The 14,194-nt window shown below is 37.8% G+C and overlaps 1 protein-coding gene across 1 annotated transcript in view; it reads right to left on the reverse strand.

The window, feature by feature from the left end:
- The window catches only part of PLCL1 (phospholipase C like 1 (inactive)), a 294,860-nt gene that overhangs the window by 42,513 nt on the left and 238,153 nt on the right, over window positions 1-14,194 (reverse strand). Inside the window, exon 3 of the mRNA XM_031452062.2 lies at window positions 13,730-13,933. Coding sequence (XP_031307922.2) covers window positions 13,730-13,933 — 204 coding nt within the window. The remainder of the gene's footprint in view (window positions 1-13,729; window positions 13,934-14,194) is intronic.

Below are 14,194 nucleotides of genomic sequence, written 5' to 3' on the forward strand. Positions count from 1 at the left end.
AACATATTCCATTCTCTGATTAAAAGAAAAAAAGAAACCCTTTATTGATTTGTTGTCAGTTTTCTTTGCATTTTGCTAAGTATTTCCTCAGTGTTGAGTACAAAAGGAATACAATTCCTACCTCCGAAAATGCCAGAGCGTCTTTGTAACAAACTAAGGGCGTGTCCTCTTCACCAAGGCTAACTCTTCTACCTCAACTTCCAGTCTCCCCTCTCCCTGTTCCCCTCAGGACCCCATTCTTAAAGACTCCTTTTTTTCATCTACAATTTCTACCTCTCTGGTTTTTCTCTTCTCCATACACAGTATCTTCTACCTTAAAGTAAGCAAACAAAAACAGTAACAAAATATTCTATCAGACTTTGAATTGTCATCATCATCCCTTCCTTAAAAAAACTAGCCCAGGCTCATTGCTTTGACTTTGGCAGGACTCCACGGAGACCCCCAAAGTTGAACCCTGGCCTCATCATAGACTATCCCCTGGCCAACCCTCGGTCCTCTTTCTCACTCTGTGGTTGACACCACAGAGCATCTTTCCTTTCTGACTTCCAGGATTCTGGTTCTTTCCTGCTCCAGTCCTTCTCTATCCTCCGTACTGCTTCCTGCTTCTTTTTCATTCCCATACCCGTAGGAATCCTCCAAGCCACCTGGCCACTGTTCTCCATTCTTTCCCTTCCTACTTTCTCTCTTCTTGGTAATTTTATCCATTCCTGGAGCTATCAAGTATTGCACCCATACAGATCAATGTCTCCAACCCCGGCCTCTCTTCTAGATTGCAGATTCATACTACCAATGGTCTACACCAGTGATTTCCAAAGTAGGGAGATGTATGCACCCTAGGGTGGGTGGTGGGGCACACGGGAAAATCCACTGAGGTGTGAGAAGAAACAATAAACTCACATTTATTTTATCTGTAAAATTAGACACAAAATTAAGCTTTACAGATTGATCCTGGCCCTCTTGCCAAATCAAGATCATGTGGTCCCAATGCGGTAAATGAGGAAAGATAAGGAAAGGAGGGAATTCCCACTAAAAAAGGGGTGGCAACAGTGTTGTGGTTTCTTGGAGAATATTTCTACTTACGCACGCCTGTAAAGTGGTAAAGTCAGTACCACTTACACTATCTGCCTCCAAATAAACTAAACCTTCCCAATATGGATCCTTGAAAAGAAAATGAAGATAATGAAAGAAAGGGCAAACGACGCAAAGACGGGAGAACTGCCACTCACCCTATTCCCACCATGAGTTCTTCCTCAGCACATTAAGAAGTGAAAACAGTAACAGTCTGGTCAGATCTGACATGTTTGATCATATTGGGATAGCAAAAAAAATGTTATCATTCATAAGTAAAATTACTTGAAAACCCAATGCTAATTACTATCCTTGATATGTTATACACTGTATATATCAGTATGTTAGTCTGTTTATATAACTTATGAATGAGCAAATTCTCAAAATATTTTTACTGAGGAGTTCTGTGCTGGGTCCTCTCTTTTCACCCCTCCAGACCCACTCTCTGCCATGCTCTGTGCTGGGGAGGTTGATCTCCACAGACAGTATCAACCAGGCTTCCTTGCCTCTGATTTCTACTGCGATTGGGGACAGAAGGAGAGAGGGTTTAGGGTAGTTACACTCTTGATGATTCCCTCCTCCTGGCCTCTCTGCAAGGCCTCAGCTCCAGTCAGGGGGCCTCTCTCTGACAAGTACAGATATTACTGAGTGCCAGGAATGGCTCCCTTCTCTTGACCTTTTAGGCCTGGGGATGATGACAGCTCTCCACTGTTGCCTGTCCTAGGGTGTTGACTCTCCACTGTTGCTTCCCAAACCCTTGCCCACACATTTATAACCAATCCCCCTCTACTCCTGTAATCACCCTTTTTGAGTGTGCTATCTGCAGAGAGCCTGAGACAGTGCTCAACCAAAAAAAGTGGAGATGCCTACCTGCTAGATACCCACAGCATCCTCTGTCTCACCAGACACACAGGCTCAAGTCTCAGACATCCTCTCGGCCTCCACTGCACCCTGCAGGTGTGCCCCATGCTTCCTCAGTCACCACGTCTTGCCTGGCCTACCACTTTTATCCCTTTGTTTCCTTCTTCACCACAGCACTCCTGGTTCAAGCTCTTGTTCCCAGTCCCTGGAGCATCTGTCAAATTCCAACTGTCCTTCCAGAGGCAGGTCAAATGTTACCTTTAAAAACGTTTTCTGCTCCATTTCATCCTCCCTACCTCACCCTCTGCCCCTTCTATCCCCAACAAAACATGAGGAATCTCCTATTTTTTCCAAATTCTCACAGAACTCCCTTTGAGGCACTCAGAGATGGGTTTGAATCCCTGCTCTGCTGCTGGTAGGTTCTGGTTCTTCCCACCTCACTCCTTTCAAATGCTGCTTCCAGAATCATCGTCCAAAAGCACAGCATTAGTTGCTTCCTGGCGTGGGCATTTTCTCCCTTGCCTATTGAATGAAGCAAAAGTTCTCTAACCTCGAGTTTGAGTCTTCCCATTGGCCTCAGCAGGCTTTCCTCCTGTGGTTTCCCAGTTCTCCTTGGTTCCAGTTTACCCGTGTGAATCACACTTCTCCAAACATGTCCTACTCATTCCTCTACACGTTTCATTCTATTAGGGAAGTCCTCCTAAGCCATTTCTCCTGGTTCAGAATCTACCAGGCCTCACAGCTCACTTCAGTGCCCTCCCTTCTACTGGTGTTCTGATTTTCCCTTTCTTTCTCCCCCACCTCCAAATTCTGAGAACATTCTATTATTTTTCAGTCCGTCTACAATATTTCTTATTTTCTATCTTAAATTAAAATTGTTTACCTATGTTATCTGTCACCACTCACTTCTGCAGTAACTCGTAATTCCAGTGGAACAGGGACCCAATATTGATCACCTTCATATCCCCACATTCATCCATCCATTTATACAATCACATTTTCCTTATCTTACTTTGTGATACTTATTTCTTCTACAGATTGATTACCTACACATGTACACACAATAAAACATTTTATTTATTATTGATCACTTCTCAAACTTAATTGTCTTTTTTGAATTCTAACCTCTCTTTTTGTCTCTAGTCTTTTCCCGGGTTCTCTATTTTTCTATAATCTTATGTGTTCTTAATTCCCTTTTAAATTGAGTACTGAAAAACAAACATAAAGCTTTTAATAGGATTATACCTATAGACAATATAACAATCAAGTTCAGAAAATAAATTTTAAAACTGTGTTACTTATTTGAGGCAAAATTAATTCAGGACCAAAACATGCAATAAAAGCCTATGATTTAAGTTCTCTTCAAAATCTCCCATGTAAACATTTGTTAAACCCGTAGTGTAAGAAGTTTGTTTTTTCCCTGTTGTCTAACAGGTTACTTCATAGATAATCAAGTGTGATTTAATCTTCAACGTAGAAAAGCATCCTTTTGAGATTTTTAGAGGATAACCTAAACACTTTTAGTAATAAAAGTCATAATTTTTACTCCAAAACACCTCATCATTAATATTCTCAGAACTTAAAATCATTGCTCATATAAACTTTCTCATAAGAACATTGGCTCCTCTATGATAACAGCTTCCATTGTATTTAGGAGAACAATTTTATTCTATTTTCTGAAATTAACTTTCAATTATTAGTAGTTGTAGAGAAAACAAGTAAGATGAATGGCTGAAATGTACCAACAATTCCAAACCACATTTAAATCAACAATTTCAACTTTCCCCTCAGCTAAGTAATTGATCTAAGTTGTTAGGAGAAAAATGGTTGATTTGAGTTTCACCTCCTTCCTAGGTCTTTGCCTATTCCGACAGAAATGAAATGTAACATGCTAAAGCCAAGGAGAGAAGGTGAGAGCATGTCCTCAGATAATCCCCCAGTTGGGAGTCAGTACTCTTAGCCAGCCAGCCGAGGCGGGATTGATTCGATCGATCAATAGAATCTGGCAGTAGCCTGATTGCCATATCTGATGTCTCAGCCTGAGCTCCCAGGTGCCTTTGCTGTTGTAGTAATACAAAGAGCTTTTCTTCGGTTCTGTCACATGACTATCCCCTAATGGATCTTATTTCCTTGCCAAAGCTTTGAATCTAACAGAATAGAGGACTTAACCCAGATAAAGGATGGCATTACTTTAAGCATTAGATGTGTCCTGAACAGGGGTGTGTAAAGTTGTCAGTTAAGATCAAAATAATTTATTTAAGACAAAAACTTTATTGTAGGGGGCAGTAATGCTTTTACTCAAAGATGGATTAAATTGTCTAACCTGTGTGAAAAAAAGTCTTTCCAGCTAAATAGGGAATTTGACTAACTGCCTAGAATCATTGCAGAGTCAATGTAATTATTTAATGGTACTGAAAAGATAAGATTTCATCATATCATGACTCACAAACCTTCCATAGATTCCAGTGTTCTCCTGAATTTTATCTAAATTCTTAGAATCACAGAATTTTATATCTAGAAGTCACCATAAGGACCATCTATCATGGAAAACCCCATTTTACGGATGAAAAACCTCAGCCCCAAATTGACTTGCCTTATGCCACACAGCTAGTTACTGAAATAGTTTAGACTAGAACTCAGGCTTTCTTGAGGAGCAGACCTTATAAACTGTTCTTCGATGCTAATATTATACTAAAGTGTAGACTTCCTATTGCAAATGCAAGTTGATAGTAAACATTTTATCCATTAGAATTTACTAAGTAAAACATCATGAAAATACATTTTTGTTGTGGTTATTTCTCCCTCCAGGTCTAATTTGTAACACACATTAACCAATATAGATACTCTTCTTTTGAAATCTAGTAAGAAATGTACTTACTTATATCTGCTGTTTTTTAAGGATGGAGTTATCAAATATGGAAAGGCAATCAAGAATATGTGAGTCAATGAAAAGCCAATCTGCTCTAGACTTATTTTGTTCTCTCCCCTTAAGAAGACTGAAAAAAATTAACCTATCTCCTACCTTCCCTCTAATCCAAACACTGGGCTTTACTTTTTAGTTCTGTAGTGATTCATCTGTTCAAATTGTTTAAAATATGATTTGAATTTTATTAAACTCGGTACATTTTAATATCTGATATTAGAAATATATGTGCTAACCAAAATGAAGATAATTTCCTTTAATTATTAATTTACTTAAATATTTTAAATCAAGCGGGTAAAAAACATTGTTGATAGACAGGCATCTTTTAGTTTTAAATAGAATCAATCCTGTAAGACTGCTAATTTTTGGTGAAACAGGAACACACATAAGGTTAGAACATTTGCAGGCTTACTAGAAGCCCACGGTGTATGCGATGAAGTATTCTCTGCCCTGGGATCAGCTCTGCGTCACATTTCCTAGTCTGATTTATAATGGTGCAGGACAAGGGAACTCGCACAGAGCAGGTCAAAGGACCTTTGTCCCCACATTCATGATAGTGACAGGATCTACTTCAGTGAACAGCTTTCTGCATAAAGGAATCATTTTACCCTTTCTTTTCTCCAGTTTTTCTGTTTCCAACATACAGTTGTCAGCTATATGTTGAGTAATCATTAGAAATGTTTACTTTTATCCTACTATGATTAAAATCTAGTTCATTCATAAAATTACCAGGTGATTAACCTTCATGAACCTGCTTCAGAATTTTCAGGCCAAGTTGACTATCTCACGCTGCCTTATACTAAAAGTGTTGCAAGAACTTGAATATTCAGGAATGCAAAGCCAACTTTGAGGATGCATGTTAATGTGCCAGGGAGAGCCCTCCTGAAATACTTGCTCATTGATGCATCTCTAATATCCAGTGACCTTGGGACTCTGGTACCAAAAGGAAGTGCTGGAAATTCTCAAGATGCTGCTAGTTCCCCCAATATACAGAAAATGTATCAGAAGACATTGCCACACACAAGAATAAAGGAGTTTCAATGCACTAGGTCCATGACATCTTTTTAAACAACCAGCTCTGGTTGAGCACTGCCAGTGGGCTGTTCTTTTTTTCCTGGGTTTCATTACTATACAGCTGAACATATTTTTTGAAATGCAAACTAATACAAAGTTTCACATAATGTCACAATGAGAGAGAGTGATGGGAGAAGAATATTTTTAATTTACCTAATTCCAATTGAAACTGATTTCAATAAGTAAAACTGCAATGGGGAACTGTTGACATACCTACAATTTTTTCCCATCCTGAGGCTCAACATACATTGGTAATAACACTGACAGAAGAGAATATATTTAATCCAACACATTATGTTTGGCTTACTTGTCATACTGACCAGTATATTGATTCCACTGCAAGAGTGATTAAAGACAGCAATTAGTTCTTTCTGCTAGATTCCTAGCACAATCAACTACTCTGCAAATCACACAACTAAGTCAAAGATTAAATAACCCTTGAATCATATTCTCTAGATTGCTTTCATTTTATGTTCAGAAAGTACTATTGCTCTTACCATAAAGTAAAGTTTTCACTTTTATGTTAATGCTGATTCAGTACAGAAGTCACCTTTGAAGAATGTTTTGGGTTTATTTTTTACAGTCTCAATTCCCTGTAACTATTCTACCTCTGAATGCTATATTCAGAACACTAGCTACCCAAAAGTGTTCACGCTAATTTAAAATATTTAAAAGGACCAAATGTGTTAGGCAATACTTCTTGACTATGCATAAAAAGTTAGACAGGTGAGAACAAAAGAAAGTAAAAATTCAGGTGTCTAAAGAAAAAATATACAAAAGTCAGACAATTTTGTCTTTCAAAATTATTTGCAGATTAAATTTTACTGAGCATAGAGAGGAAGTCAGGGGGGGTCTATATTACAAGTCACTGTGAAAAGTCCATCATAAGGACTCGAGGTCCTTAGACTCCAACCAGCTCAGGACATAAAACACCATCTGGTTCACTCTTTGGACACTGTGAGTCTCTGTCCCCTCCCCTTTTTAGGTATAAACCTTGCCTTCCCGTCAGGATTTCTCAATCCAATCCTCCCATTGCTTCATATCATTTCTTTCCTGCAGCAATTTGCATAGTAACAGGTGTACAAAATCTGTTTGTTGAGCTGACTAATCATTGCCTAAAGACATAGACAAAATAATAAGTCAAGAAAGTGTTGTACTGCAAGCAGCAAATACACATGATCCCATCTCATTTTAGTTACATCTCTCTTGAGCCAAAGAGCTGTCATGCTTTACCCTATGGCTATTTGTGCTGATACCTATCTCTGTTTATTCATTTCTGAACTGCACAGAATCTACCAAAGTTTTATGGTTGGTATGCATTGAATGTCATGAACAATGTCATATATGAATCTTTTCTTAAGGTCAATTTTACAAGAGGTTAGAACAAAAGGCCAGACTTAGATGGATGGAGAAGGAACTAAGGCTAAGAAGTCATTCGAGGTGGTATAGAATAGAAATACAAAGGGTGGAGAATGAAAAGTACATGGTAAATAAATCAGCTTGACTGAAGGAGAGGGTACAGACAGAAGGAAATGGGAAATTAGGGTGGCAAAAAAAATTAGGCAGCACTAGTGGGTAAATGCTTTGCAAGGCTAGTTAAAATTCAAAATTCAATGATGGTTACTCCCATTGTTGAATTAGAGAAAGGTAGAGACTAGATGGAGGACTAGTCAGCCCATTGAAAAATTCAGGTAGGAGGAGAAGAGAGCCTGCTGAGAACCTTGGCTATGTCAATGTAAGGAAATGGATACACATGAGAAATACAATGAGGAAAGAAGCAAGAGATCTCAGTGATATTGAATTATACATAAAAAGACCTTATTGGCTTAATATGGAGAGAGAGAAAGGGAGGAATTGAGGATCACTGGCTTGGTGTTATCTTCTACAATAGTTGGAAAAGGGCAAATGAACACCTAGGGAATTAAAAAATTAACCCAGTTTTTGGCTTATTAAATTTCTGTTGGTTGTTCTTGAGACACATAGGTGATGTCTTGTAATCAAATGTAGAAAATGTGACTAAAGTGACAATTTAGGGCTGAGGCTACAGAGGGGTTTTGAAAATAACGTAAAATGTGCATGCATGAAAACACTGTTGTAGAAGGGAAAAAGTCAAACCTAACCAAACAAATTTTGATAGTGTTCTACTGAAATTGCAAAGTATTTTCCAATGTAATCAACTCACCATTACAACCTTGTGTTAAACAATGAGGGACACAAGCAGATCACCAATCATAGACTCACAGGCCTGCTTTGGACCTTACCAGTTCGCCTGCCCTCACTGGAAGCTACTGGAGCACAGGGTCTGCTGCACCTCCCACAGCATTAACACAAAGGCTTGCACATGGGAGGCACTCAGAATATGTTTATAAAATTAAACATCCCCATTTCTGGCTCTAACACTAAGGAACTCTTTTGGTAACTAATTTTTATTTTTAACAACCCCAAGATTCAGATTAATCTTTAAAAAAAGAAGAAGAAGAGGAAAGAAAAGAAAATCTTACTTATTATTTGCAAAACATAATTATACTTTAACAGCCTTAAAAGATGTAGCAGTGACTCCATGACTATATTACCTATGTTAGTGGATATTTTCTTAAAGAAAGTGAACATTCGGAGTAGAAATGACCCCAAAAAACACAGTACAAAAAAGGGGACAAGTCAGTTAGAAACGGTGGTCTGATTTTAAATTAAGGTTTTGGGAGTTCTGAAAAACTGTCCTGATGTTCACAGGGCCACTAAAATGGCACCACAACAAGGAGTCTGACCACACAGCTCTCCTCTGTGTGTCTTTAGCCTGGGGAGCAGGTACCGACTTTCCATTTTTAGGGTATGCTCTCCTGTATGTGTTATTGACTAAGAATGTTCCCAGTCTGCTTTAGTGCTTTCTAGAAGCTGTCACTTCCCACTTCTGGCTGTGACATATGTTTGATATCAGGAAAATCACCTCTGCTTCAGTTGCCCTAAACATCAGCCAGGCATTTACACAGCTACGTCTCTATTCAGAGCACTGAGGGAGATGGTAGACAGGGCTGCTCTTAAGTAAAATTACGGTTATTTGGGCAACCTCACCGCCCCCCTACCCAGACTCAGGGAACACTCTGTCATTAGGATCTCTCCCTTTCCCCAGGTAAAAACCTGCCTATAGGACAGGATCTGTTAAACTCATCCAAAGGTACAAATTACTGATAACCCAATGTGTTATCAGTGGATAACTCACTGAAATGTTTTTGCATTTTAAAGGAGATAAAATGTTGTAAGCCCAAGGAATTGACTGTAGTTTTGAAATTTTAAGTATCAGTGAGCAGGTAGAAAACATATGTCTTAATTAAGATATGGAATGGGGGTTGGAGGTCTCCTGAAATTATGCCATGTAAATAAATCCACTCTATTATAATTGGCTTTTGATTCTTGACACCAACACAGATGCTACAATAGAATTTTAATTGCAACAATAATATTAAAATGATTTTTAAGGCTGAATTTCTAAAACCCTCCAGAGGAAATATTTCCAAATATTAAATTAGCTAGTGTTTGGTAAGCAATAGGGCCATCTCAGGTCATTAGGTAAAAACTAAATTTCTTACAGCTGATTTCTAATTTCATAGCATTGTGGTCAGAAAAGATGCTTGATATAATTTCAATCTTTTTAAACTTACTGAGGCTTGCTTTGTGGCCCAGTATGTGATCTATCCTGGAGGAGGTTCCAGGTGCACTTGAAAAGAATGTGTATTCCACTGCTTTCTGATGGGATGTTCTATAAATATCAAGTCCACCTGGTCTAATCCATAATTTAAGGCTTTGGTATGCAGCATAGTTTCACTGCCTTAAAAATGCCCTGTGCTTCACCTATTCATCCCATCCTCACCCTATCCTGCCCCCAGCCCCTTGCAACTACTGATCTTTTTCCTGTCTCCATAGTTTTGCCTTACTCTATAGTTTTCATATGTATATGTAAGACAGGGAACATTTTGGCTAGGGTATTATCATAGAAGTAAAACAAAGGGGATTTGACTTTTTAAATTTTTATTTTATTTCATTTTATTTATTTTGGCAGGGGGTGAGAGGCAACTGGGTTTTTGTTTTTGTTTTTTTAACAGAGGTACTGGGGACTGAGGATTTAATGATTTACCATAAAACACATTCAATGATAGCATGAGAACTACACTATTTTCACCAACAATAGACACATCTATTTACATTTTATTCAACTAATCTTAATTGATAACATACTACGTGACAGCCGTGTTTTAGGTGCTAGAGTTAACAGTAGTAAGCAGGGCAGACAGACTCTCTTCCCTCATGAAGTGGACATTCAAACTGAGGGTAAAGGAAAAGGACAGAAATTAAACCAAAAGTCAGACAAAATATTTTTCAATACTGCTAAGTAAAATGATGGAAATCAAACAGGGTTACATGATAGAGTGACAGTTGGAGACAGAGGTAAGAGAAGAGAAGAATTCTCTGATGATAGGACATTAAAGCTAAGAATTAAGAGATAAGAAGCAACTATATATGCAAGAGAAAAATATTCCAGGCAGAGAGAACCAAGAGTAAAATGGCCTAGAGATGGGAACAAGCTGGGTCTGAAGAAAGAAAGCAAGCCCAGGTGGCTGACTGGAGCGAGCAGAAGAGAGTGTATAGGGGTGAGGCTGGGAGAAGTAAGTGAGACAGGCAGGCAAGGCCAGGTCATAAATGGCCCCCTAGGCCACAGTAAGAAGTTTCAGTTTTATTTTAATGGGAAGCCACTGGAGGCAAGAAAATAATGTGATGCGATTTACATTTTCACTCTGGATCTGCAGAGTACCTTAAAAGACTTCTTTAAAATAACACTAATACACCAAGAGGATTAAAGATGCCAACCAATACTATGCAAATTCTAAAGTGAAAATGGCGTTTCAAGATCATCACGGCATGTATCTGATCCCTATCCACCTATCCACCAACCCTCTAAAAGAAATAACCAACGAGACATCGATAGTATTTTTGATCATGTCCACAGTCTGCTAAATTTACCATTTAGGGTATAGGGATATTTACACCCAATTCCCTACCAGAATGAAAAATCATTTCCATAGGGAACTGTAAACGAACATATCATTACAAGTATTTCTGCTTTCCACTATAGCCTTTTATTTTAAGCTTTGGAAAACCACGTTATGCCTGCAATTAGAAATTGCATTTTAAAAATACAAATGAGAACAGGCTGATGTTCAGATTTGGCTCCAGCAGATGTGGTCCCAACACCATGGGACACTCGGGGATGTAAAATGAAAATTAGCCAGCCACAGGCCAGGTGCTTTTTTGCTTATTTCAGGCCAGCTCCAGGGGACTAGGCTCCCCTCTCAGTGAGTGATTTTTCTTTCTCAGCTTAAAAGGGAATTGGAGGAATAAGCGATTTCTACTGTCTGTCTCTATGGCAACAGGTACCCTAATTTCACCTTAGAATATACCTATTCACTGAATAGCTTTCAGTCCCTACTATTATGATGAAAAATTTGATTTCATGAAAAATGAGATTTAGGTAATAAGCAAACTTCTTCCCCAGCAACCATGAAGTACAGTTTGTAAGAGGTATGATCATTCATGAGCAGAATACACTCTGTGGGCTTTTTCTCCTTTTCTGGTGTAGGGTACTTATCCCCAATGTCTCTCTTCTAGTTTTAAATGATAAAATATTATTCTTTTTTTCTCAACATTTATTTTTATTCAATTATGAAAAGTGGTTGGTTCATTGTAAAGAGTTTGGCAAATATGGAAAAAATATACAAAAGCAGACGCAAGAAAATAAAACTCACTCTCCTTATCCAAAAATAATCAGTATTAATATACTGCTAGCATTTTAGATGTGTACACATATAAATGCTATAACGTATTTTTTGTAACCAATCTTTTTCACAAAACATATTATAAGGAGTTCTCCACATCATTATTCTTTTAATACACAATTTTAATGGTTTCAGAGGAGTCTATAATATGGCTTATGATATTTTAATGTAACTTATCCCTCTATGTTGACATTATTAACCATAAATGTTTATGTACATATCTATTGGCTTAGAATGAGCCCCTGGAAAGGAAATAAAGGGGTCAAATGGGACAAACATTTCAAATTATATTGCCAAATTCTTCCCCCCAAATTATATCAATTTATTTTCCCACTAGAAGTAGATGGATAAGAGTATCCATTTCCTTAAATTCTTTATCAGAGGCACCATTTTTAAAAAGAAAAAATACTAATTTGATGGAAAGGGAAAGTATCTCCCTATATTTCTTTAATGTCTTTACTTAAAAACTTATTTTAAGATTAACTATGTTTTAACATTTTCATTGCTTTTTAGTGGGTGGAGACACATAAATTGCCTGTTCACCTGAGAAGCAAAGACTATTTGTTGTCCCCTAATATATATTCTCCCGCTATTTCTTAGTAACAGAGGAGATGACTTTTAGTTGAGCATAACCCCTTAAAATAAAGACATTTCCCATTCTCGTTTGCAGATAAGAGTGTCTATGTGTCAACTCCAGGCTGATGAAATATAAGCAAATGTGGTCTATGCTTTTTCTGAGTAATGTCCTTAAGGGAAAGGTAATGCCCTCTTTTTCTTCTTTATCATTCCAGATGCATTTATTATGGTTGGAGCTTCAGTAGCCATTTTGAACCATGAGTATGGTCTAGAGACGGTGGAGCAGAAAGCTAGAGGAAGACTAGGTTCCTAAGAATTTTACAGAAGTGACACCCTGCATGGTTGGTCTCCAGATTTTTATGTTATAAAATAAAACCGTATTTTTAAGCCATGATTGGTACGCATTTTTAGTTTCACAAAGCTGAACTTAATCCTGATTGATGTAAGATTTTCCCCAAATTTTTTCTTATTCATTTTAAGTACTCTTTTTTTTAACATTTTTTATTGAGTTATAGTCATTTTACAATGTTGTGTCAAATTCTAGTGTAGAGCACAAGTTTCCAGTTATACATGAACTTACATATATTCATTGTCACATTTTTTTTTTTTGCTGTGAGTTACCACAAGATCTTGTACTTATTTCCCTGTGCTATACATTATAATCTTGTTTATCTATTCTACATATGCCTGTCAGTATCTACAAGTTTTGAAATCCCAGTCTGTCCCTTCCCACTCCCCGCTCCCTTGGCAACCACAAGTTTGTATTCTATGTCTGAGTCTGTTTCTGTTTTGTATTTATGTTCTTTTTTTTTAAAGTACTCTTTTCTATTTTAAGGTTATTTACACTTTATTTGGCATACATGTCACAAATTTTCCCAGTTTTCCATTTGGTCCTAATTTTTTTAATGGAATTAGGGGATACAAAAATATAATTATTCTTAAATTCAGTTGCTACTTAAATTCCATTATATATTTGGAAAAATCAGGTAACAGTATTAGCTTAGAAATACAAATTCCAGAGAAATATTTTGTCTCAACCATCATAAGGCAATACTGAGACATAATTTTACTTCCTATAAGTATGCAATTAAATGGTTGAATTACAGGCTAAAGTCATTTAGATAATGATAAATTGTGTATACTTTTGAGGACTTAATCGAGCATCATTCTTTGCTAAAGCAGAGATTTTCCATTTTTAATCTGTGGAGCTCTGGGTTCAAAGCACTGCCTCAGAGGTCTCCACTGCAGCTTAGGGGAGGCTAAATGTGTCAGCTCGACCTGTCACCCACAATCTAGGTTTCAAAGGCAGTCACTTCAGGTTACTCACTAGAGTGCCACAAAAGAGCCCCTGCCATATGACTTCCTCCCCACACAGACAAGAAACAGAGTCACAATTTCCTACCAGATCATAAGCAGCCAGCATCTTTTTCTGCACATCTGGAATTGCCCCCAGAGGCTCCAGATAAGGAAAGTTGTCTTTCATCACAAGAGAGACCGAGGGAGTACTGTCACTGGTGATGAGCCGGGAGGACAGGGTCAACAGGCACTGCTTCAGACTGGCAATTGGAGGAAGTCCACACAGTTCCTTAACAGACACTATGGTGTTCTGTGGGGAAGAAAACATGGAATTACACTTCTGACCACATGACACATCACCCCCAGTGCTTCCAGGTTTACACCAAAGTATATTCATTAAAAGAATACCCTTGAATACATATGTACTTTGAAGCAAACTGGATTATAACCAACTAAAAACGGTGTGCTACTCATGGAGATCACACACAGAGCTAATTCAAAATTACACTTCACCTTTCTCAACTGTTAGCAGCTGCACAAATATGCCACAAAGTAAAGCAGATTACAACCC

The sequence above is a fragment of the Camelus dromedarius genome, chromosome 4 (genome assembly GCF_036321535.1).
Source record: "Camelus dromedarius isolate mCamDro1 chromosome 4, mCamDro1.pat, whole genome shotgun sequence".
Taxonomy (NCBI): domain Eukaryota; kingdom Metazoa; phylum Chordata; class Mammalia; order Artiodactyla; family Camelidae; genus Camelus; species Camelus dromedarius.